The sequence below is a fragment of the Lepidochelys olivacea genome (assembly GCF_965140295.1).
Source record: "Lepidochelys olivacea isolate rLepOli2 genome assembly, chromosome: 23".
Classification (NCBI taxonomy): Eukaryota; Metazoa; Chordata; order Testudines; family Cheloniidae; genus Lepidochelys; species Lepidochelys olivacea.
Genome location: NC_140433.1, coordinates 8,175,731 through 8,198,634, shown reverse-complemented (window position 1 = coordinate 8,198,634; position 22,904 = coordinate 8,175,731). Strand labels below are relative to the sequence as shown.

Genomic DNA, 22,904 nt, shown 5'->3' with positions numbered 1-22,904 from the left:
AAGAGGACACTATTGTGGGGGGAAGGGGGGAATCTGGGGGGAACAGAAGGGAGTACCTGGGGGGTGCTGGCAGGGATGTTTGGGGGGTACTGGAGGGGTGTGTGTGTACTGGGAGGGGTACCTGGGGGAATGTTGGAGGGAGTCCTGCAGCCTCACTCTCGAGGTGGGGGGCAGCGTTACTCCCTGTCACAGTGGCAGGGTGGCTGCACAGACCCGGGACACAGTGTCAACTGTTAGTCAGCATCTCCCTGCAGGCCTCTCCCCCTCCCCAGGACGATGTGGATGGGATCCAGGAGCACCAGAAGTTTCCTAAAAGTGGGGGGGCCACCGGCAACCGAACAGTGGTCCCACCCTCCATGCCACCCGTTCCTCCCAAGTCCCCACCCTCGCGCCGCCCCTTCCCCCCAGGCCCGTGCCCTAGCATCACCCCTTCTCCCAGAGCCCCTGCCCACACACCGCCCCTTCCCCGAGACCCTGCTCTTGCACTGCCCCTCCCCCCGAGTCCCCGCCCTCCTGCTGCCCCATCTCCCCAAGCCCCTGCCCTCGTTCCGCCCCTTCACCCCGGGCCCCTGCCCTCATTCCGCCCCTTCCCCCAGAGCCCCTGCCCTCATGCTGCCCCTTCCCCCCAAACTCCCTCCCTTGCATCATCCCTTTCCCCAGGACCCCCGCCATCTTTCTGCCCCTTCCCCCCCGGGCCCCTGCCCCCTCTCCCCATCGCTCATCCTTACAGCTGGTCAAAAGTGGCCCCCCATTCCGGCATCCATGGCGGGATCCAGCTGCTGTGGCTGCAGGGAAGGGACCAATCAGAGATCCATCTGAGTTGCGACCTTGGCTCACAAAAATTCCAGACGTTGCCTCTTATTTGACAAATCCGCCAGGACAGAGGGCGGTGGATCAAAAAAGAGGAAATATCCGGGAAAACCTGGACGTATGGTAATCCTAATGCTAGGTAAGGACAAACTTCCATCTGTGCTCCAGAGTCTGGGGAAGGAGGGTTGTGAGGGCAGTAGGCTGCCCTCCTCCCCAGGTGCCCAGTACTCTCCATGCTGGTGATGGGGAGCAGGCCAAATGTGACCCAGGCTCTGGCTTTCATTGGGTGTTCAGAACTGGTGCCGGGGATGTCAGGAGCCAGTGCTGCTAAAACCCGATCCTCTATCACAGAGCAGCTGTGTAGGCACCGGATCTGGGCCCCCTGGCTTTCATGGAGCATTGATCTCTGGCACAGGGCCTGCATGGGCTAAACTCCTCCAGTGATTGGTCACCTGAGTGTGTCTGTCACCAGGGAGGCTAGCAGCGAGCCCAGATGTGCCGAAATGCACGGCACTCAGCCAGCGAGGGGTTGCCAAGCCCGGGAACAGAGAGGTTCCCCTTCACAGAGGGGTTCCCAAGCCCCGGGATCTTTTTGTAACTCTGTGTGAGGCCCTGATGGAGCGGTTGGGTTCCTTGCTGGGTGGGTGGGTGTCCTGGGGCTCTGTCTGGCTGAAAGCCCTGTTCTCCCTGTGGAAGAGCTGAGCGTTTTGGGCTCAGGGCAGGATGGCAGGGGTGCATTGCTTTGACATGTGGGCTCTGTGTGTGTGTGTGGGGTCTGCGCTAATATTCCCGCCGGAGCTAGGCTATGGGTGGGCCTGGAGCCTGTGTGTGTTTCAGCAGAGGAAGGCGTTCACAGGGGGTATGTTTTCCAGCAGGGAGCAGGCTCACAGGCATACACTTGGATTATCATGTCCTTTAGAGAGGCAACTAGGCCCAGGGGGAGGGCAGCCCCTCTTTGACTCCCGTGGCAGGAGAGATCTCCCCTCCAGGTGTGGAGCGGCCCAGGGGGGAACTTAGAGCTCTATAGCATAGAGCCATGGTTCTCCTGCTGCATGCTCTAAGGTGCAGGGCATTCCTGGTGTTCGCTGGCATGTGACTGAGTGTGACTGCTGCTAGGGTGTCCCTTGGTTGTGCTCTGCCAGGGAGCGGAGCCTGTGGAAAAGGCATTTGTGTCTGTGTGACCGGGCAGTTCAGCTCACCCCCCCCATTCCGCTCGGCCACACCGCTCTGCTCCCTGCATATGGAATGGATCACAAGTCCCGGTGGCATTTTGGGAGGATTTTTAAGTGTGGAGGTTGTGGCTTGGGTGTCCAGCATCCTGGGGGTACAGCGCTGGGTAGGTGCAGCTCCACACAGATGGTGCAGGTTGAGTGAAATGATGTGTTTGTAGAGGAGTGGGAGCCCCGCCCCGTCCCCTGGGACAATCCATGTCGCTCTGCTTGTCTGTGCGTGTCAGGGAGAGGCTGTCCAGTCCCTCCCAGTTTCAAAGCTGCCATGTGTGGGCCTCGCCGTGCCCCCAGGCTAGCCTGGGCCGGTGGAACCCTAACAGGGAGCTCTTTGAGCCTGGCTGTGTGAGGCACCTCTGGCTCTCCATTCATTGTGTGGGTGCGTTGAGTGCCTAACTCAGGCTGTGAGCAACTCTGTGATTTTTTTTTTTTTTTTTAGCCTCCAAACTCCTTGTGAGTATCCAGCCCTTTCATAGAATCATAGAAGATTAGAGTTGGAAGAGACCTCAGGAGGTCATCTAGTCCAACCCCCTGCTCAAAGCTGGACCAACACCTAGTAAATCATCCCAGCCAGGGTTTTGTCAAGTCAGGCCTTAAAAACCTCTACAGATGGAGATTCCACCATCTCCCTAGGTAACCCATTCCAGTGCTTCAGTACCCTCCTAGTAAAATAGTTTTTTCCGAATATCCAACCTAGACCTCCCCCACTGCAACTTGAGACCATTGCTCCTTTTTCTGTCATCTGCCACCACTGAGAACAGCCGAGCTCCATCCTCTTTGGAACCCCCCTTCAGGAAGTTGAAGGCTGCTATCAAATCCTGACCCCCCACTCTTCTCTTCTGCAGACTAAATAAGCCCAGTTTTCTCAGACTCTCCTTGTAAGTGATGTCTCCCAGCCCCCTAATAATTTTCATTGCCCTCCACTGGACTCTCTCCAATTTCTTCACATCCTTTCTGTAGTGGGGGGCCCAAAACTGGATGCAGTACTCCAGCTGTGGCCTCACCAGTACCAAATAGAGGGGAATACTCACTTCCCTTGATCTGCTGGCAATGGTCCTACTAATGCAGCCCAATATGCTGTTAGCCTTCCTGGTGACAAGGGTACACTGTTGACTCATATCCAGCTTCTCATCCACTATAATCCCCAGGTCCTTTTCTACAGAATTGCCGTTTAGCCAATCCGTCCCCAGCCTGTAGCGATGCATAGGATTCTTCCTTCCTAAGTGCAGGACTCTGCACTTGTCCTTGTTGAACCTCATCAGATTTTTTGGCCCAATCCTCCAATTTGTCTAGGTCACTCTGGACCCTATCCCTACCCTCCAGTGTATCTACTTCTCCCCACAGTTTAGTGTCATCCACAAACTTGCTGAGTGTCCAATCCATCCCAATCCATTAATAAAGATGTTGAACAAAACTGGCCCCAGGACTGACCTCGGGACACTCCACTAGATCCAGGCTGCCAACTAGACATTGAGCCATTGATCATTACCTGTTGAGCCCTTTGCTTGAAACCATTTTGTCTTTATCCCTTGTACTTCAACTCATTTAAAACCTTTTAATTCAATCAACTCGTTTTGCTTTTAATCTAAACCAGCCCAGAGCTGAGTTTGAAGTGAAGTGACTGTTCCCTCCAGGGAAAGTCAGAAGCTGTGCTTTTGTCTCTCTAAAGGCTCAGTCAGCTGTGGTATTTCTCTGAACTGGCCAGGTGAGGGCTGGCCGCTGTGGGGCAGATGGTTGGGGGAAATTCAGGACTAGGAGAATGCTGGGGTCCCCCTGCACATAGTAACCAAGCTGGCAGAGAGCAGGGTGGGGCTGCTGTGCGGTAGGCAGGCTGTGAGGGCCCAAGTGCTGCCCCAGGGCTGAACAGCACATAGACACTCAGGGCCCTGCATGCTTATCTGCTGGCTATGGGTGCCCAGATTGTGAGCCTCAGCAGCAGAGCATTTAAGGCACCCAGAGTTACAGGGCAGGAGGTGACATAACCCCTCACCCCCAGAACGTGACCAAGCACGAGGGCCTCAGTCTATGTAGCGGTTGCTGAGAAAGTTCAGGGGGATGTCACAGGGCCGAGGGATCTTTAATCCAGAAGACACTGAGAGAGCACACTGCAGTGGGTGGAGGCTGCAGCTGGACAGAGTCACAGGGGCAATTGGAGATGCAGTGGGCCCCAGGAGGCTGGGGCCAGGCTGACTGGCCAGGTGGGATGAAGGGGCGTTGGAGGCAGTGCTGGCAGAGGACAGCTGAGCCGGGCAATGCTCCTGGCACTGGTCCATCCTGCTAGGCTGGAGCCATGCCCTCCCATGGCCTGTGTGAACCATGGCAGACAGCTGTCCTCAGTAACTCAGCCCGGCTCCCTGCAGTTCCATGCTTTGCTTTATTCCCGCTGTTCATTCCTAATGTGCACCCCATGGGAATGCCTCCATCAGGCCCCCCATCTGGTCCTGGTATATCGTGTCGAAGGCCTCGCTCTGCGCCACCGTGAAATGGTTCTTCCAGTCCCCACAGATGCCTGTGAAATCAGGAGAGGCGTCAACTCGGGATTTGCACCGTGGCCATCGAGGGGGTTGGGTCAGAGCGTCTCTCCCCGCACCCTGCACATCAAGGGGAGCTTGCTCCCAGAAGGAGGGGCTGAGCCCACCCAGCTCCCAGCAAGGACTCCTGGCTCTGCTCCCTGGCTTATCCCCCTGGAGGGCTGCAGTGGAGTTGCCAGAGCCTGACTCCCCAGAGATGGGGGTCAACCCCATCGGGCTGGCTCACAGCAGCTCCCCTCACTGTCACTATGGGGGGCCCAGACTCACCACCCCCAGTAGCTTGGGGGGAGTGCCCCAGGGCAGCCATCTCCTCACCCTTCCTCAGGAACGTGCCCTTCTCCTGATCCATGATGTCCTTGGGGAGCAGCGTCGAGTTGCACATCTTGTTTTCCTGCATGGCCCTGAAGGAGGCGTTCTCCACCACCGAGGTGATAGCTCCCTCATCCAGCTCCTGCTCCAGGAACTGGCAGAGTCGCCGCACGCTGCCCCTCAGGTCCTGGGGGAAAACAACAGCCTCAGTAACCATGGCACAGGTTGGTGGAGCCCCCCACGCTGCTCCCAGTGACAGTAATTGCGGCGTGGCGTGGCAGAGCCCCGCTCCCCCAACCTCTGGCAGACAGGGTCGGTGACATTACCTGGGGCCTGGCCTGGCAGAGCCCCTCCATGCTGCCCTGGGCAGGCGGTGACAGTAACCATGGCACAGCCAGGCAGAGCCCCCCATGCTGCCCTGGGCAGGCAGTGACAGTAACCATGGCACAGCCTGGCAGAGCCCCCCATGCTGCCCTGGGCAGGCGGTGACAGTAACCATGGCACAGCCAGGCAGAGCCCCCCATGCTGCCCTGGGCAGGCAGTGACAGTAACCATGGCACAGCCTGGCAGAGCCCCCCATGCTGCCCTGGGCAGGCGGTGACAGTAACCATGGCACAGCCAGGCAGAGCCCCCTATGTTGCCCTGGGCAGGTGGTGACTAGGGTTTGCCAGGAGTCTCCCAGAATCAGACTATCTCCTGGAGGCTACGAGATTTTAGGGTGCTAAAATCCAGTGGTGCAGCGGGATAAGGCAGGCTCCCTGCCTGCCCTCGCCCTGCACTGCTGCCAGAATTGGCAACATGTCCCCGCGCCCCGTGGGAAAGGGGCGGGGGAGAAGGACCGGGGGTCTCTGCATGCTCCCTGCACCCCATGTGCCAACTCCCATAGCTCCCATTGGCCGGGAATTGCACCAATGGGAGCTCCGGGGATGGTGCCTGCCTGCAGGGAGTAGCATGCGGAGCCCCCTGCCTGCCCCCCCAAGGGGCCACAGGGATGTTCTGGCTGCTTCTGGGAGCAGCACAGGGGCAGGGAGCCTGCCTCACCCTGCTGCCCCCCAACTGGGAGCCACCCAAGGTATGTGCCACCTGGCCGGAGCACGCACCTCTTCCTGCACCCAAACCCTCTGTAGCCCCCTCCTGAACCCAACTCCCTCCCAGAGCCCACACACCCCTCATCCCTTCAAACACCCTAATCCCTTGACCCGGTCCAGAGCCCCCTCCCAGAGCCTGCACCCCAACCACCTCACTCAGCCCTGAGCCCCCTCCAGTGCCCAAATTCCCTCCCAGAGCTTGCACCCTGCATCCCCTCCTGCACCGCAATGCTCTCCCCCAGGCACAGCCTGGAGCCCCCTCTCACACTCTGAACCTCTCCCTCACCCCCTCCCGCACCCCAACCCCCTGCCCCAACCCGGTGAAAGTGAGCGAGGGTGGGGGCAGACAGGGACGGTTACAGTAACCGGGGCCTGGCCCAACAGAGCCCCCCCCGCCACTCCCTGGCAGACAGGGACAGTTACAGTCATGAGGGCTTGGCCCAGCAGAGCCCCCCTGACTGAAGCTATTCTGGGAGATTTCCCCCCACCCCAATGTTACGTAATATCATTTTCATTTTCTCAAAATATCCTATTAAAGTCTCCCGGATTGCTTTCAGTAGTCACTGGGAGACCAATGCTGAATCTGGGAGTCTCCCAGCCAATGCTGGAGGATTGACAACCCTAGGGCATAGTGACAGTAACCAGGGCAGGGCCTGGCCGGCAGGGCCTGGCAGACAGGGCCGGGGGATGAGGACAATTTCCAAACCCTGGATTGTGTCTGCACTGGAATGCTGTGAAACATGGATGTCAATGGAGCAGCTGGACAGGCATGGAGCTGATTCACCCCCCCACTCCCACTAGTTTACATGGCGCAGCCTACTGGACCTTAATGGGGTGACTCCTGATTAACATCATGATGAATTAGGGGAATCAGCCCCATTGACTCCAGTTCAGTTACTCCTGATTTACCCCAGCCGGGGAGCTGGCCGATTGACTCCAGTGGAGCTATGGCCAGTCTACAACAGCGGAGGATGTGGCCGGGTCACTTTACCTGCTGCAGCTCTTCGTAAGTGATGAAGAAGAAATTCTTTTTGCCCTTCATTTCCATCCAGCCTCTGACATGATCAAACCAGGACCCGTGGGGCACTGCAGGGGCAGAGAGCAGAGCGGGGTGGGGCTGTGAGTGTCAGCCAGAGAGTCAGCACAGCGGGGACTCTCATGTAGGCAGGGAATGCTCCTGCCAGGCTGCGAGGAGACACTCCGATGGAGACTCCTAGAAACGTCGGGCTGGAAGGGCCCTCAAGAGGTCAGCATGTCCATCCCCCTGCACCAAGGCAGGGACGAGTCACCCTAGATCAGCCCTGGGAGGGGTTTGTTCAGCCTGTTCTTGGAAACCTCCAGTGACAGGATCCCACAGGGTCACCTGTTCCAGAGCTGAGGTATCCATGGAAAGTTTGTCCTACTATCTAACCTACATCTCCCTTGCTGCACACTGAGCAGATTCCTTCTTGTCCTCCCCTGGGTGAACACAGAGAACAGAGGATCCCCATCCTCTTTACAGCAACCTTTCCCAGCTTCCTCCTCTCTGGACTGAACACGCCCTATTCTTCCAACCTTTCCTCATAGGCCGAGGTTGCCAAACCTCTTAGAACCTTTGTTGCTCTTCTCTGGACTCACCTCAGTTTCTTCCCGTCTTTCCTAAAGACACAGTCCCCCAGCTGACGCCTCACCAGTGCCTAGTGTGGGGCAATGTCCTGGCAGACGAACACTCCTGTTAACATCCCCCAGAACGATAGCAGCCTTTTGTGCGGCTGTCCCATTGCTGACTCACGCTGAATTCGTAAGCCACTCTAACCCTCAGATTAGACCCTCCACCCTCTAGCCAGTTATTCCCCACTGTGTAGCTGGGCAGTTAGTTTGACATGTGATGGACTCGCTGCTCACGTCACCCTAATGAGATGAGACTAAAGAGCCCCAATACCATTAGGCCCGTGCCCTGGGACACATGGGGAACCCCCTTTCCCCCCAGGGAATGGCTAGGGACAGGAGCTGGGACCGGAGAGCCCTGGTGAATACCCCCCCAACACACACACACACCACTGCTCAAGGCTGCAGAATGATGGGATTGTGGAGTCATTGGGATCCGCTCTCTGCCCTGGCAGCAATGTGGGGCAGACTGCATCTGGGGCTGGCCAGGCTTGAATCTGGTATGGCACCTCCCATGTCCCAAGACGTCCCAGGCCCTGAAGCCACACTCACCATCCCCGCTCAGAAAGTCCCGCAGGAACTGCTCAAAGGATTCGGGGTCCTTGTACGAGCTGCACATCTTGGAGAAATAGAAATAGGAGACCAGGACGTCCTTGGGATTGCGGAGTGTGTAGACCACCTGGAGGGGAGCGCAGGCAGGGTCGGACCAGCAGCGTATTAACGCCTAGGCCGACAAGGCCTAGGCCTAGGGCAGCAAATTTGCAGGGGTAGCAAATTTATAATAGCAGCCAGAGGCTGCTTCCCCTGGCACCTGTTCACGCCCTCCGCCCCCGGCCCCGCCCCAACTCCACCCCTTCCCCGCCCCTGCCCTACCCCTATTGGTCCGCTTCCCCAAATCCCCACCCCAGCCCCGCCTCCTCTCCCAAGTGTGCCCCATTCCCCCCTCTTCCCCCCTCCTTCGCGAACCTGTTTCGTGCACAAGCACTGGCAGGGATGGGGGAGAAGCAGGACCCGGTGGCGCGCTCAGGGAGGAGACGGAGTCGGAGCGGAGGTGAGCTGGGGTGGGGGGAGCTGCTGGGGGGGACAATTATTTCAGGGCCTGGGGTGGCAAAATCATTAATCCGCCACTGGGTCAGACCAAGACATAGGCTGGGGGGAAAGGGCAGGGACTGGCACAGGAAATGGGCTATTAACTCTCCTATGGGTCAGGGAGCCCCTGAAGCACTCTGCAGAGCAGAGCTGCCAGCATCACCCTCCCGGCTTGACTGTCCCCGGGCATCCAGCCGTTGGCCCCAGAGCCAGGTAAACACCCGTTGCTCCACAGGGGCAGGGTTAAAGCACTTGGAATTCAGGCACAAGCTTAAGGCACATGCCCCACACCCTACTCCCTATGTGTGACACTCTGTGCCCCAAAGAGACACTCTGCACCCATATTCACCATGGTGATATGATTCGGATAGGTTTTGTACAAAGCATGCCTTGTGAGGTGTCATTCTAAAAGTCTTAATCTGTTGAACATTAATATCCTGTTAAATTCTATGTGCTATGATTGTATGTGAAGTTATGAAGTTTGGCGATGTGTGTGCCACTGAAACCTGTTGTAAGGTTGGGGACACCCACAAGCAGCCTTTGAGATACAACGATAAATAGGCCAAACAGTGTTGATGACCTACTGAGGAAATACAGCCGCTCACAAGGATTACCCCAGGAACTGTGTAGAATAGAAACCTCTCAGAGATAGCACCGGACAATGGGAACTGTTTGACTCAGCAAAAGAGCTTTCCAGCAAGTTGGAAGAAGATATAAAAGGGGGAAGTGACATCATGACTGGACCTCACTCTCCCTACAACAGAATACCCAAGAATACCAGAGGAAAAGACAGAATTGGGGGGCAAGAGCTGGTGCCAGGCAGGAGAGAAGAAAGCCCTGCCTTTGTATGAAACATTAGCAAATTGCTCGTACTATGTATGTAACAGGGTGATACACTGCTTGATTCAGATCCTATTTAGTATATTAGGCTTAGATTGCATTTTTGTTTTATTTCTTATGGTAACTATCTTTGATCTGTTTGCTATCATTTATAATCACCTAAAATCTACATTTCTGTGGTTAATAAATCGATTTTATATTTTTTATATAAAACAGTGTGGTTTAAGTGAAAGGTTGGGGTGGGGAAAGTTCTGCTCAGTTATTAAAGGCTTTGTGCATATTCCTCTCCACATCGAGGGAGGGGGAAGACGGGGTAATAACTAATATACCGTTCATGTTTTTGACCAGGGCAAGACAGTACAGCTCTGGGGTCCTAGTCTGGGGAGTATTTTGGCCGAAGCCTCTCTATTGTTGGCTGGTAGAGCATTCATGAACACAGCCGGGTGTGGCCACTGCCTGTGGATGTTGCTGTGAGTGCAAGCTTGGAGGGCTTTGCAGCTTGCCACAACATCACAGTGTGAGAGGGAACCCACACTGGTAAAACAGAAGGCTTGGCTGTACTCCAGTTCCAGGTGGCACCTGTGGATGTTGCTGTGAGTGCAAGCTTGGAGGGCTTTGCAGCTTGCCACAACATCACAGTGTGAGAGGGAACCCACACTGGTAAAACAGAAGGCTTGGCTGTACTCCAGTTCCAGGTGGCACCATCACACTATGGATCTGCACCTTAGCCCCTGCCACCCCGGCTCTGTACTGTAACCCCCATGCGCAGTCTGCCTGGTCCACCTTGGCCCTGGAGCCAAAGAAGGATGTGGGGAAGAGTTGGACGGGGAGGTGGCAGGTCAACAGACGGGGTCGGGGATAGCTCAGTGCAGACTCCAGCCCCAGGCGGGTAGTGAACCAGGGCACACGGGTGGAGTTGAGGACGGCTCGGTTCCAGGCTGGGTCCCCGCCGCTGCGGATCAGACTCAAGATCTCGATCATCCACACTGTGCCTGGGGGACAGGGGGCTTCTGTCACAGGTGCCTTGTGGGGTCTGGAGCTGTCTCTGAGCACTGCATGCCTCCCTGGGCCAGTGGAGCCAACAGGGCTGAGCCCCACCACTGCCCCATAGCCCTCCCAGCCTTCTCCTATAGCCCTCCCCACCATCCTCCCCATAGACATCCAAGCCTCCTCACCCCATCCCCTATAGCCATCTCAATGCCCCCGAGCCACCCCCAACCCCCAATAGACACCCCAGACACACTCAGCCCTCCCCATCCCCTCCCTGATTGCTGCTCTGGCCACACCCAGCCCTCCCCATGCCCCACATAACTGGATTCCAGGATAACAGGTTGCCCCTCCCCTCCTTCCCAGGGCCCTCTCCCACCACCCTGACTCAGGATGATCCCCCTTCCATGCCTGCAGCACCCTACCTGATTTGGGGTAGGTGACATTGAAGACATCATCATCCTGCACCTGGAACTCCTTGTGGGCGAAGCGCAGGCTCTGCTCAGAGTTATAGGCAGGGGGGAACTTGATGCCCTGGTATGTGACGTACTCTACTGCCATTGCCTGGCCTCGCAATGCCTGAGATGACCAGCCCCGCAGGGAGACACAGGAGCCTGTCACCACGCACAAGGGCCTGTGTCTACCTGATTGCAGACCCATCTCCCACCCTCCTCCCCCCTCCAGCACTGTGCACCCTGCCACAGGGCATCGGGCCTTGCATCAACCCTCCTGCAGACCCATCTCCCCTCCTGCGCAGCACTGTGCACCCTGCCGAGGGGGCATCGGGCCTGTGTCTACCTGACTGCAGATCCATCGCTCCCCCCCATTGTTCACTGCCTGGGCAGCGCTGATATGCAGCCCCCGTAGGCAAGGGTTAAAAGCAGCCCTGGAGAGGGCTGCAATTGGGAAAAGTGAAAGTAGCTGAGGGAGTAGCTGACCACAGGTGTGGCCAGCCCAATCAGGCCACAGCTGGCCCTATAAAGAGGCTGTGAGCCAGCTGCTAGAGGAGTTTGACTCTAGGCCGGGATTGAGAAGGACCTGGTTGCAAGGTGCCTGAAGCAGAGCAGGAAAGGGAAAGGGCCAGGGCCAAGGGAGCTGGGCAGCTCCAGCCTAATAAAACCCCAGGCTGCAGGTTTTGTTGAAGGCCTATGCAGGTACTGGGGCTGAGAGGGGCACTCTGGGGATAGACAGAGGCAGCAGATCCAGCCTCCTTGCCAATGATGAGTGGCCGTTACAGACTGCAGTCTGCCCCACTGAGGTGGGCTTAGAGTATTGGGGGTTCCCCTGGGAGGGGAGACCCAGAGTGTGGGGGTACTCCTGGGGCACCCTGAGGTAAAGGGCACTGGAGTCTGTGAGGGACATGGGGCCTAAGGCAGGCGAGACACTGGCCAGCAGGAGGTGCTCCAGAGCTGGGAAAGAGCTAATTCCCAGACACCAGGAGGAGGTGCTGCACCAGTAAGTCGGTGCTTTGCTACAAGTCCCCATGGGCATCTCCTACCCAACCCTGAGCATGCCTCACCACTGCAATGGGTGCCCCATGCACGTCTCCCTGCTGGGCACCCCTCCCCCTGGTTACCCTCTACCCAGCCCCCTCCCTGCTGGGCACCCCTCCCCCAGGCATCCCCTGCCCAACCCCTCCCCAGAAAAGAGCTTTTCCCCCTTGCCAGGATTAATGACTCACTGCACTGGGGAGAGCTTGCTCCAGCCCTGCCAGGCCCCTGGTTATAGTCTCCCTCCCCCGCAAGCCACGTACCCACCTGCCCAGATGGCTCTGCCTGGGGGTGTGGGAGGCAGCAGTCAGGGTGTGAGGTCCCTGGGAGCTCAGGGGATTGATCCCTGCCAGGGAAGAGAGGCCAGAACAGAAGGTCTCTCTGCAGCACCCCAAACCCTGGCCTGGCACAGCTCTTGGAGATGCGGGGACAAAGGTCTGCCACGGGGAGGGATCAGGGAGCCAGGCCCTGCCCAGCCCCTGAGGCCAATGATTTCCAGGAGAGACAAAGTCCAGGTGGTCAGCCCCTTCCCGAGAACAGAGGTGGAGACACATGTAGGGACAGAGTTCTCTGCCCGTGCACCACAGCCTGCCCACAGAAACCAGCTGAGGGGGTGGGTGTGCGGGCAGGGGGCGAGAATGGGAGAAGGTGGATGGGGGTGGGGGGGAGGGAGAAGATGGAGGGTATGGACGCAGTCAGAGAGAGAGGGCAAGAGACAGACTAACCTAGACAGGAGGGGCTGGGGCTGTTGCGGCTGCCGTTCCCCTTTGGAGCCAGCAGGAAGGGCCGGGAGAAGATGGGCACAGAGCGTTGTCTGTGTGCGCCATAAAAGGTTGAAAGGGGTTTCAATGGTGATTCTTCTCAGGGGACTGGGCAGGACATCCCAGACCACACTGAATGGGGGGTTGTTGTAAGAGTGAGCGACCAAGGATTAGTTACCACGGTATCATTGGCCCTGGGGACACCCCTGTATCGCCACAGCTGGCCCCATTCCGGGGGCTGACTCCCCCTCTCTCAGGCCCCTTTATGCTGCCAGAGGCACTGAGTGTCACCAAGAAGCCGCTCTGGGTGTCGGGCGCTAAATTAGGAAGCGGTCACTTGCTCCCCGGCTGGGGTGGCTCTGGGAGAAGCAGGGGAGGCTGCAGAGGCAGGGACGAGCTGGCTATGGCACAGGCAGGTGGCAATGCCAAGCCGGAGAGCAGTGAGGCCAGGCTGGGCCCAGACACCTCTGCCCCACTCTCGTCTACACCATGCCTCCACCTCAGCTTCCCTCGTGGGGGTTCGCTGCCGGTGTCGGGACAGCTGTCTGCAGCCATAGGGCAGGGTGAGCGGGGCTAAGGGCTGGATTTTCAAGGGTATTTTGATGGCCAGAGATGCAGATAGGTGCCTTGTGATATTTTCAAAAGCACCTTGGTACAACCGGGCACTGCTCTGTGTCTTCAGGCGCCTAAAAATCAGGCCCAAGGTGCTTTGCTTTGTTTGTGTAGGGCCTGGGCCACGTGTCGGGGTGTGTGTACATGTCCAGCACCTGGCACCATGGGCACACAGCTGCTAGGGCTACTGGCAGATAAGTATTAAACAATACATGAGCCTTGCTCAAAGGGTGGGTTCAGGATCTCCGGCCTGAGCATGAAGGATCCTCCAAGCCTGGAGGAGGCAGAGAAAAAGGGGAGCCCTGGCTGTGAGCAGTGATGGATTAGCCAATGGACTGCTGGGGCCCGGGCCTGGCCCTAGGGGCCCTGGCCAACTGGGGGACTCCCTGGAAAAAATGATTTGCAGTAGCAGACCAGGGTGGGGGAAGCCCCCAGCGGCCCCCATCCCCAGCAGAAGCCATGGGATAGAGGAAGCCCCCCCTGTTTTGTCCCCTCACCCATCCCCAGCAGAAGCCGGAGGGTGGCAGGGCAAGCCCCCTGCCCAACACGCTCTCCGGCAAAAACGCCAAGCAGGCGAAGTGGGAGAAGTTCCAGTCCCCGACCCTGGTCCCCTGCGGAAAGCGCAGGGGGCAGCGGCGGAAGCCCCAGCACCCGGACCCCCACTGCGGCCCTGGGACTGGAGGAGCTCTCACTCCCTGCTGCGGCCCTGGGCCGTGTTGCAGGGTCAGAGCTTCTCTGGTCTTGGGGCCACAGTGGAGGGCGTGGGGCAGAAAGGAGCAAAACGGGGTTGCAAGGCTGCAGTTGGGGGCGGGGGGGGGGGCGGAACGGGGACCAGTGTGTCCCTCTGCTTTTTCCCACACGTGCGGAATGAATATTGTTATGTGCACACCACCTCCATATCGGTGCACATAACAAAATTCATGTGGCAGGGCTGGGGCAGAGGGGTCCGGTGTGTGGGAGGGGGCTCAGGGCTGGGGCAAAGGGTTGGGGGGTGTGTGTGTGTATGGGGGGTGAGGGCTCCAGCTGGGAGGTGTGGTCTCTAGAGTGGGGCCAAGGATAAGGGGTTTAGGGCATAGGATTCCCCAGGGCTGCAGTGGGGAGACAGGATTCCCCTCAGCTCTCTCTTGCCTCAGCAGCACCTGGGCTGGGGTGGGAGAGGCACCTCTCCCTGCCACGGCAGGTCTGGGTTGGGGCCGGGTGAGGGGCAGATCTTCCCGCCGTGGCAGGTCTGGGGGTGGGGGGGAAGGCATCTCTCCCCATCACAGCCCTGAGCGCCTGTGCGGCGTTGGGGAGGACCCAGGGTGGAACAGGGGCGGGCCTGAGGAAGGGGCAGAAAAGGGTGGGGCATGGGTAGGACCGCAGGCGGAAGGGGCTGAACTTGGGCTGGGCTGCAGGCAGAAGGGGTCGGGAGGGGCCCCCACTTGCTCTGGCCTAGGGCCCCAGGGGAACATCATCCACCTCTGGCTGCGAGGGCCAGGATCTCCAGAAGGGCTCAGCACGGAAGGAGCCCTGTGTTTAAAGCCATACCTGTGAGTGCTGAGCCGTTCTGGAGATCCGGGTCTCTCGCCAGTTCTGCTCCCTCCCCCCAGCAAACTTGGCTGGCCGTGCCCAGGGACCTGTCCGGGAGCCCCAGGGACAAGCTAGCGGCTGTGGCTGGAGGATGGCCATTCCCCAGGTTCCATCCCATCCCACCGCCCGGCTCCTTGGGAGAACCGGCCCCTGGAGACACTTAGTGAAAGGCTGGTGACGCCGCAGCTCTGATGGGCAGCCTCTGCTCTCCCTGCAGCCGGAGTCTGACCATCGTCAGAAGCCACTGCCAAAAGTCACGCTTCTTACAGTGAGGAAACGAGCACCAGCGCCATGGCTCGGCCCCCAGCGCGGCCAGGGACGAACTTGGCAAGGGAGAGGGGCTGAAAAGTTGTTTCACCAGGCACCTAAAGGTGCAGTGTCCAGCCCGGATCGTCCCAGTGTTGTGCAGAGGAAGCAAGTTTCTGTGTGAAACCCTCCAAGAAGTGCAGCGGGTGGGGTCTTGAAACAGCCTTGTTGTTGTTTAATTCTGCTGTTGGCAGCTGTGCGGGAAGCCAGGGGAGGTGCCCGAAAAGCAAGGACTTCACCGAGAGTCTGTTCAGCCCGGAGCAGCAAACCACAGAGCATGCAATAGAGCAGCATTGCTCAGGCCTGCTCTGCGCTGCACTCCCCGCCCTAGACTCAGCTCTGCAAAACTCTGCAGTGTCGCTAATGCTGGAAGGGGCGGGGGTGTAGCTGTGTCGGCAGAGGACTGCCCTCTGTCAGCTCACGCTGCAGCTCCGCTGGCGTGAGTTGCCGGCATAGCTACACCATCCAAGGCTGTGTAGTGTAGACAAGCCCTCAGGTTGTAAGCAGGGAGGAATACACTCCTCCAGCCTATGGAGCCCCTGCTGCTGGGGATAGTGAGTCACATATGCTAGGATCTACGGAGGGACTTAGGCACTGTGACGGTGAGGGTTGCAATGCCTGCCTTTTAGGCGCCTAGAAAATCACAAGCACACACTGCAATTCCCAAAGGCTAGCTTGGCACTTGTGCTCCCTGTGTGATGTGTGGGGAGAGATGGCAGCTGGGAATGGGATCCCCAAAGCCAGCACCTGGAGCGGCTCCCTGCCTACACCAGCTACAGGGAGATGCTGATGGGAGGGGTGTGAGCTAAGCCCTGACCATTTCACTGCATTCAATGCCTGTGTCCAGGCTGCAGGGAGGGGCCTAGTGCAGTGCCCCTTGGCTAAGCTATGCTCTGCCCTCCCTCCCTCCGAGTCCGGTCAGGTCCCCTTTCAGGATCTCAAAGGCCCAACAGCGTCATGAGGGATCCCACAAGACAGTGGGGGCAGCAGCCATGATGGTGAAGCTTGCTCCTTCCAGTCTGTTGCCCCGTCCCTGCACTCCAGTGTGACGCGTACCCTCCTCTCCCACCTCCCCAAAGGTACACACCGGCTGGCTGTGGGCGGCTGCCCCATCCTGTTGGCACAAACTGATCAGGCACATTTTGGTGACTTTTGAATCCCTTTTCCAGAATCTCTGGGCACGTTGCCATGCCAGCCAGGACACTGATCTCAGCTCTTCTCAGGGACACAAACCAGACCGTCTGCCACCCTCCACCTGGCTGCCTTTCGTAAACAGGGGCTGAGCTGGCCTTTCACACCTCAGACAGCTCAGTGCAGGAGCCTTGGTGAAGCCAGCCTGGCATGAGGAGTGTGCCCAGCCCCTGGCTGTGGGGCAGCACAGGGGTATAGCCAGAATACATTGCGTAGTGGCTGTTCTCTGCTCCCCAGCAGCCACAGGGGGAGCAGAGTGTGAGTTAGAGCCACCCAGTCAGGGTTCCTTCCCCACTCTGAACTCTAGGGTACAGGTGGGGGGACCTGCATGAAAAGACCCCCTAAGCTTATTTCTACCACCTGAAGTTAAAACTTCCCCAAGGCACAAAGTCGTTGACCTTGGATTAAATGCTGCCACCACCACCAAGTGATTTAACAAACAATCAGGAAAAGGACCACTTGGAATTCCTATTTCCCTAAAATATCCCCCCAAGCCCTTACACCCCCTTTCCTGGTGAGGCTTGAGAATAAACAAGATGAGCACAAACCAGCCTTGGATTTTTAAGACCCAAAAAACCCAATCAGATTCTAAAAAACAGGACTTTATTAGAAGAACAAAAAAGGATAAGAGAACAACTCTGTAAGATCAGAATGGAAGATAATCTTACAGGCAGTCAGATTCAAAACATAGAGAATCCCTCTAGGCAAAACCTTAAGTTACAAAAAGACACAGAAACAGGAATACACATTTCCTCCAGCACAGCAAATTTCACAAGCCAAAACAAAGGAAACCTAATGCATTTTCTAGCTAGATTACTTACTAACTTTACACGAGTTGGAGGGCTTGCATCCTTGATCTGTTCCCGGCAAAGGTATCACACAGACAGACAAAAGCCTTTTTCCCCCCCCTCCAGATTTGAAAGTATCTTGTCCCCTCATTAGTCGTTTTGGGTCAGGTGCCAGCCAGGTTACCTGAGCTTCTTAACCCTTTATAGGTGAAAGGACTTTGCCTCTGGCCAGGAGGGATTTTATAGCACTGTATACAGAAAGGTGGTTACCCTTCCCTTGATATTTGACACACCCCAAGGTTGCTCTCCAGGGACCAGGCAAGGGAGCACAAAGGTGGCTTAGAGCAATGGTTCTCAACCAGGGATACGTGTACCCCTGGGGGTACTCGGTCTTCCAGGGAATATATCAACTTATCTAGACGTTTGCCTAGTTTTACAACAGGCTACAGAAAAAGCACTAGCAAAGTCAGTGCAAATTAAAATTTCATACAGACAATGACTGGTTTATACTGCTCTGTAGACTATACACTGAAATGTAAGTACAATATTTATATTCCACTAGATTGATTTTATAATTATATGGTAAAAATGAGAAAGGGAGCCATTTTTCAGTAATTGTGTGCTGGGACATTTTTGTATTTCTGTGTCTCATTTTGTAAGCAAGTAGTTTTTCAGTGAGATGAAACTTGGAGGTACACAAGACAAATGTGACTCCTGAAAGGGGTACAGTAGTCTGGAAAGACTGAGACACTGGCTTAGAGCCCCCATCCCTTTGTGCCTTTCCCAAGTGCAGAGTCACTGAGGGTCAAGGCATGGAGCCAGGCTGCCCTTCACTCAAGAGACCTGCCTCCACCGGACCCCATAAGTGCGTGTCTGCCAGCAAAGCTGCACTGCATTCTGTCGCTGATGGATCAGGCCCTTCCCCCTTTGTGACAGCCCGGTTGCTGAGGTGCAGGGCATTCCCAACCACTTTCCCCAGTGCTCAGCCATCTTGCCGTGCCCTTGGGTGGGCAGATGCCTTGTCAGAGCCGCTCCTCTCAGCAGGCCACTGATAGCTCCTGCCACAAATAACCCAGCCAGGCAGAGAAGCAGCTACAGCCATTAAAGGAGCCCCACAGAGAGAGATACAGTGCGGTTGTGCCCCCTTTGGGGTGCTGGGCACAGAGGCCTGGCAGTTTTGTTGATGTTTAAAGGAGTCCCTTTCCTTCAGCTAGTTTTTCACACGAGGGCAGGACTTTTCTACCTGTCTACATGCCTGACAAGCTGCAGGGCTGGCAGGGTCCCCCCACCACAGCCAGCTTGGAAGTGCCACCAGGCCAGGGAGAGGGGCATGGGTGTTACTGGATTCTTTAGAACTTGTTGGTCTTACTGGTGCCTATTTGACTCTGCCACCCTGCAAACAGCTGGGAGACACGATCTCTTCATTAAAGACTCAGCGCCCTGCCTCACAAGTATGGGCCGAGTCAGCTCACGGTCCCCTCCTCGGACTCTCCCAGCCCACTCTCCAGCAACAGCAGGACAGACAAGTCTTGAGACCCCTGTTATTCCTAAGGTTAAAAAATAAGGAAGGAATCCCCCCACCCCTTTATAACCATAGCAACAAAACCTTGATAGGCTCCTGGAGGAATGACCCTTGCAGAAGGAAGTGAAAATATTCCCTTTATTTTTAACCCAACTTTAAATAGGCAGCAGATATTTCTCTTTGGGTCTTCTGGAAGCCTTGTTTTGCCCCAAGGGCTCACGGCAAAGGAGCATTCTGGGCCACAACCAAAAGAAGGGTGACCGGCTCTACAGAGATGGGCTGCCTCTCATCTTCAGTCCCCAGCTGTTGGGCTCGGGGCAGGGAGCGCCCGGTGCTGGTCCCAGGTCGGACCGGATGGTCACAATAGGCCTTTGGGCCTCACAATTTAGTGATCTGGCTGGGCGAAGGCAGCCAGAACGGGTGACTAGGGATCTCTGTTTGGGGCCGCCTCACCCTACAGACAGGGCCAGGGCCACGGCCACAAAGCCACGCTCACCTGAGCTATCCTGCGGGTACGTCCCCAGGCAGGGGAAGGATGCCTCCCAGCCCGGGTAGACAGACACGCGCTAGCATGTGAAACGCAGCAGTGCAGCCCCTGAGTCCGGGGCAGCGGCTCAGGCCACACACCCGGGGTGGCTGGCTCCTCCTGCAGCACAGGCCTCTGTGGCCACACTGGGGCGAGCGCCAGCAGAGCGAGCCCGTGTCTGCGCACGTGGGCTGGGAAAGAAAGTCACTGTTTCCTGGCGTTCCCAGCCACGCCCCCCTCGTCTGTCACACTAGGTCAATTCCGTGTGCTCTCCAGGCCGGCTGAGTGGGCCGCATCGGATGGGCAGCGGTCTCCCTGCTCGATCTGCACTTTAATGATGGACTTCTTCTTGTTGGACATGGTGGCCTTCACCTGGATCTCCTCATTGGTCACCTCCAGCTGGCCGTCCTGGTCATCGGTGAGCCTCGTTTTCTGGAAGGACTCGCACTTATAAGGAGGGTTGTGGCTGTACATATAGTGGTAGAGGCGCTCCATGCTGTGGAAGTGTTTCCTGCCAGCGAAGAGCTCAATGGCAAACTCAATGCTGTAGAGGAAGCGGTCGAAGGGGTTGGAGAACATGATGGCCAGGGTGAAGGCAGCGGACTCGTAGCTCAGCACCCCGACGCTCCCGCGGGCCGTGTAGCTTGTTTTCACAAACAGAAAGCTCTCCGAGGAGCTGGGGGGGATCTGGGGCACAGGGTCTATCATGGCACTGCCGCTGAAACAGTAAGTCCTGGAGGAAAACACCACGGGGTTCCTTCATTACACAACATCCCTAACAATAATTAATAACTGCATCCCCCAGCAGGGGAATTCTGACCTAGGGCCTGGGGTGGGTCACAGCCTGCCCGCTCTTCTGCAGAGGGGACATGCAAGTCACCGGACAAGGGAGTGCAACCCCACCTGGGCCAGCCCCCAGGGCAGATGGGTCTTTCTGCATGACCAATGCACAAGGTGGTACTGGTTCCTAGCTGATAAAATGTTACGTGGTCATGCACATTGTTCTTAACTACAGAGTAGAGGCCACACACAGTCAGACGGACATCTCATACAGCTGCATATGAGTGTGTAAGTACACATGTACCTGTGTAGGTAAGCATGTGGGTAATGTACATGTGTGTATGTGGAGGTGGTGAACTAAATACACTGAACACCTTTACAATTAATCACAGGCCTATTGCCATGTCATCTGCCCCCAGTCCATCTCCCTGGGACTTACTCTCCAAACTCCCAGGTGGCTTCCAACAGCCGTTTCCTCTCAAATCAACTGCCCAGGGAAATGTTTCTCCCCACCCTGAAAAAATGTGTTTTCCCCCCTAAAATACCCTCAGTCCTGGACACACAAAATATCCTGGCTCGAAGGTCGAATACAATCTTGTGCCCCTGCAGGGATAGAAACTTTAAATATAACCCAGAGGGCAGGGGGATTTGTGGTGATCCAATGGGACATACAGCACTGACGTAATATACAGGAATGGATGGATAGATAGATGGGGTGTATGGGGATGGATAGACAGACAGACAGATATTCAGTAGCAGACACATACCCCACACCGTGGCACATCTGTCTAGACACCAACCACAGGCTGACTTGGGAAGCCGCGTGGACGGGGCTATGGGAACCTGCTTACCTGGGGTTCTCGAGGGTCATGTCTCTGGTGTTGTTGATTATCTGGATGCCCACACACCGGCCTGCAGCCGTCTCCTGTACCAGCTTTTCAACATAAGCCATCTCGCAGCAATGAGGGATTGTTCAGCAATAGCTCCCGCGGAGCACCACCAGCCCCTCCCTGGGCAGAACCGACTCCCTGCCCTCCCAGCCCCTGGCCTAGCACCAGGTCCAGCGCTGGCTGCGTGTGCTTCCTGCTAGCTGAGGTGGAGCCCAGGCTTTGCCTGTGGGGCAGGGCTGTGGACAGGCAGGATGTGACGGGGCAGGAAGTGTGGGCAGGGGCTAATCTGCAAAAGGAAATCCTGGCTAATCAATATTGGGGAGAGCCAACACAATGGTTGGGGAGGCTCACTGCTACCAGTGTGGATTACTTGACAGTTCTCGACAATCAGTTTGTCCTGCTCCTTACAGGGATTGACATGACCTGTACCAGTGCAGGGCGGGGGCCCAGGGCACATCTGCTGGCAGCTCAATGGGCAGTCGTGGGCACACAAAGAAAACCGGTGCTGGAGGCGCATAGGGAACGGGATGGCTGCACCAGCATACTGTGTGCAGAAAAGGACAAGAATGATCCAGGAGCTGGAAGAGCTCTCGTACAGAGACAGCTTGGAAAGCCGGGGATTGTTACCTTAGATGGGATGGAGGGGAGAGGACAGGAAAAGAAGATCCATAAATAATGAAGGGTCAGCAGAGAGATGATTGGGAGCTTCTGGTCTCCCTGTCTCATCACAGAGGAAGGGGACTCTCAATGCCTCTAAAAGATGGGAAATTCAAAACCGAGAAAAGGACATTTTTTATCACATGACATGCAATTTGCCAGTGGAACTCACTGCCACAGGAAGTCATTGAGGCCAAGAATTTAGCAAAATTCAAAATGAGATTAGAGGAAGTGTCACTCAATGGCTAGCACATTGGATGGGAACTCAGGAGTCCTAGGCTGTGCTCCTGGCTCTGCCACTGGTCTGCTGGGTGACCTTGGGAGAGTCACTTTGCTGCTATGTTCCTCAGTTTCCCCAACTGTGCAATGGTGAAACTATCCCTTTGTCCATCCCTGTATACACCTCTCTACCCATCTGCCCACCCTTCTCCATATTGATCCATCTAGAGTCCATCACTCTAACATGGCACAGTAGCTCAGCTCTCCATGTGGGCGGTGGGGAGGGTAAATTGGCCCCTCTCTCACCGGGTGCTGTGAGTCTGTAACTCACTGTGGGACCCTGAGGTGGAGCAGGCCATGGCCCTGTGAAGCAGCAGCAGCTGTACGGATCCAGGTGGGGTGAGGGCATCATCACGTGGCTATAGAACGTAGACAGGTCCCAGGGCTGCAATAGGAGCTGCCTGCAAAGCAGCCGGGGCTCACTCCTTTCCCCCCTGAGGCCAGATTTAGGGGCAGATGACCCAGGCAGATGACCCTGGGGTGCTGGGCTTGAGGGGCACTGGGCTCGGGGTGCTGTTTGTGCCAAAAGGGAAAATAGAATGTTTGAATGTGACAAATGTAACAATACACCCCATATTCTTTATAGAAATATGGTTATGATATGAATATGATATAACTAAGATATACTTTATGTAAGATGGGTCTTGTAAGGTATCATTGGAAAGGCTATGATTTACTGAATGTGTTTATCCAGTTTGTATGCATGTATCATTTTTGTATCTGAAGCTGGGAATATTGACCATGTTTCTGTATTTCAAATGTGCTGCGTTGGATAAGGCCAAACAATGTTAGTGGTTTATTGAAGAAATGCACACAAGCATAAGGATTACCCCAGGAACTGTGTGCAATAGAAACCTCTCAGAGATAGCTTGACACAATGGGAACTGTTTGACCCTTGGGAAACCCAAGGCAACTTGTGCCTTAAGAATCTGCCAGCCTGTTTATCACTCAGGATGAGAATTTGCTAATTTGTATCCTACCTAGCTAGTGTGTTAAACTCAGTTTG

General features: G+C 56.4%; 2 protein-coding genes across 4 annotated transcripts; both read right to left on the bottom strand.

Moving 5' to 3' along the window:
• Window positions 1–4,094: 4,094 nt before the first annotated feature.
• LOC311511831 (sulfotransferase 2B1-like) lies at window positions 4,095–12,373 on the bottom strand. Of its 3 annotated transcripts, none has more exons than XM_084612717.1 (7): window positions 12,285–12,373; window positions 10,953–11,141; window positions 10,264–10,532; window positions 8,164–8,290; window positions 6,956–7,050; window positions 4,883–5,063; window positions 4,095–4,545 (listed from the first exon to the last, which is right to left on the bottom strand). In XM_084612717.1, exons 2-7 carry the CDS (start codon window positions 11,086–11,088, stop codon window positions 4,430–4,432), a joined length of 924 nt encoding a protein of 307 aa, XP_084468843.1. In that variant the 5' UTR covers window positions 11,089–11,141; window positions 12,285–12,373; the 3' UTR covers window positions 4,095–4,429. The 3 variants fall into 3 exon arrangements, with proteins under 3 accessions (XP_084468843.1, XP_084468845.1, XP_084468844.1); XM_084612719.1 differs by having other exon boundaries at window positions 10,324–10,532; XM_084612718.1 differs by having other exon boundaries at window positions 10,953–11,106; window positions 12,285–12,370.
• A 4,762-nt stretch (window positions 12,374–17,135) lies between these two features.
• LOC311511836 (uncharacterized protein) lies at window positions 17,136–21,143 on the bottom strand. Its single transcript, XM_084612728.1, has 2 exons — window positions 20,924–21,143; window positions 17,136–20,025 (listed from the first exon to the last, which is right to left on the bottom strand). The coding sequence occupies exons 1-2, from the start codon at window positions 21,022–21,024 to the stop codon at window positions 19,548–19,550; spliced, it is 579 nt and encodes a 192-aa protein (XP_084468854.1). The 5' UTR covers window positions 21,025–21,143; the 3' UTR covers window positions 17,136–19,547.
• Window positions 21,144–22,904: the final 1,761 nt, after the last annotated feature.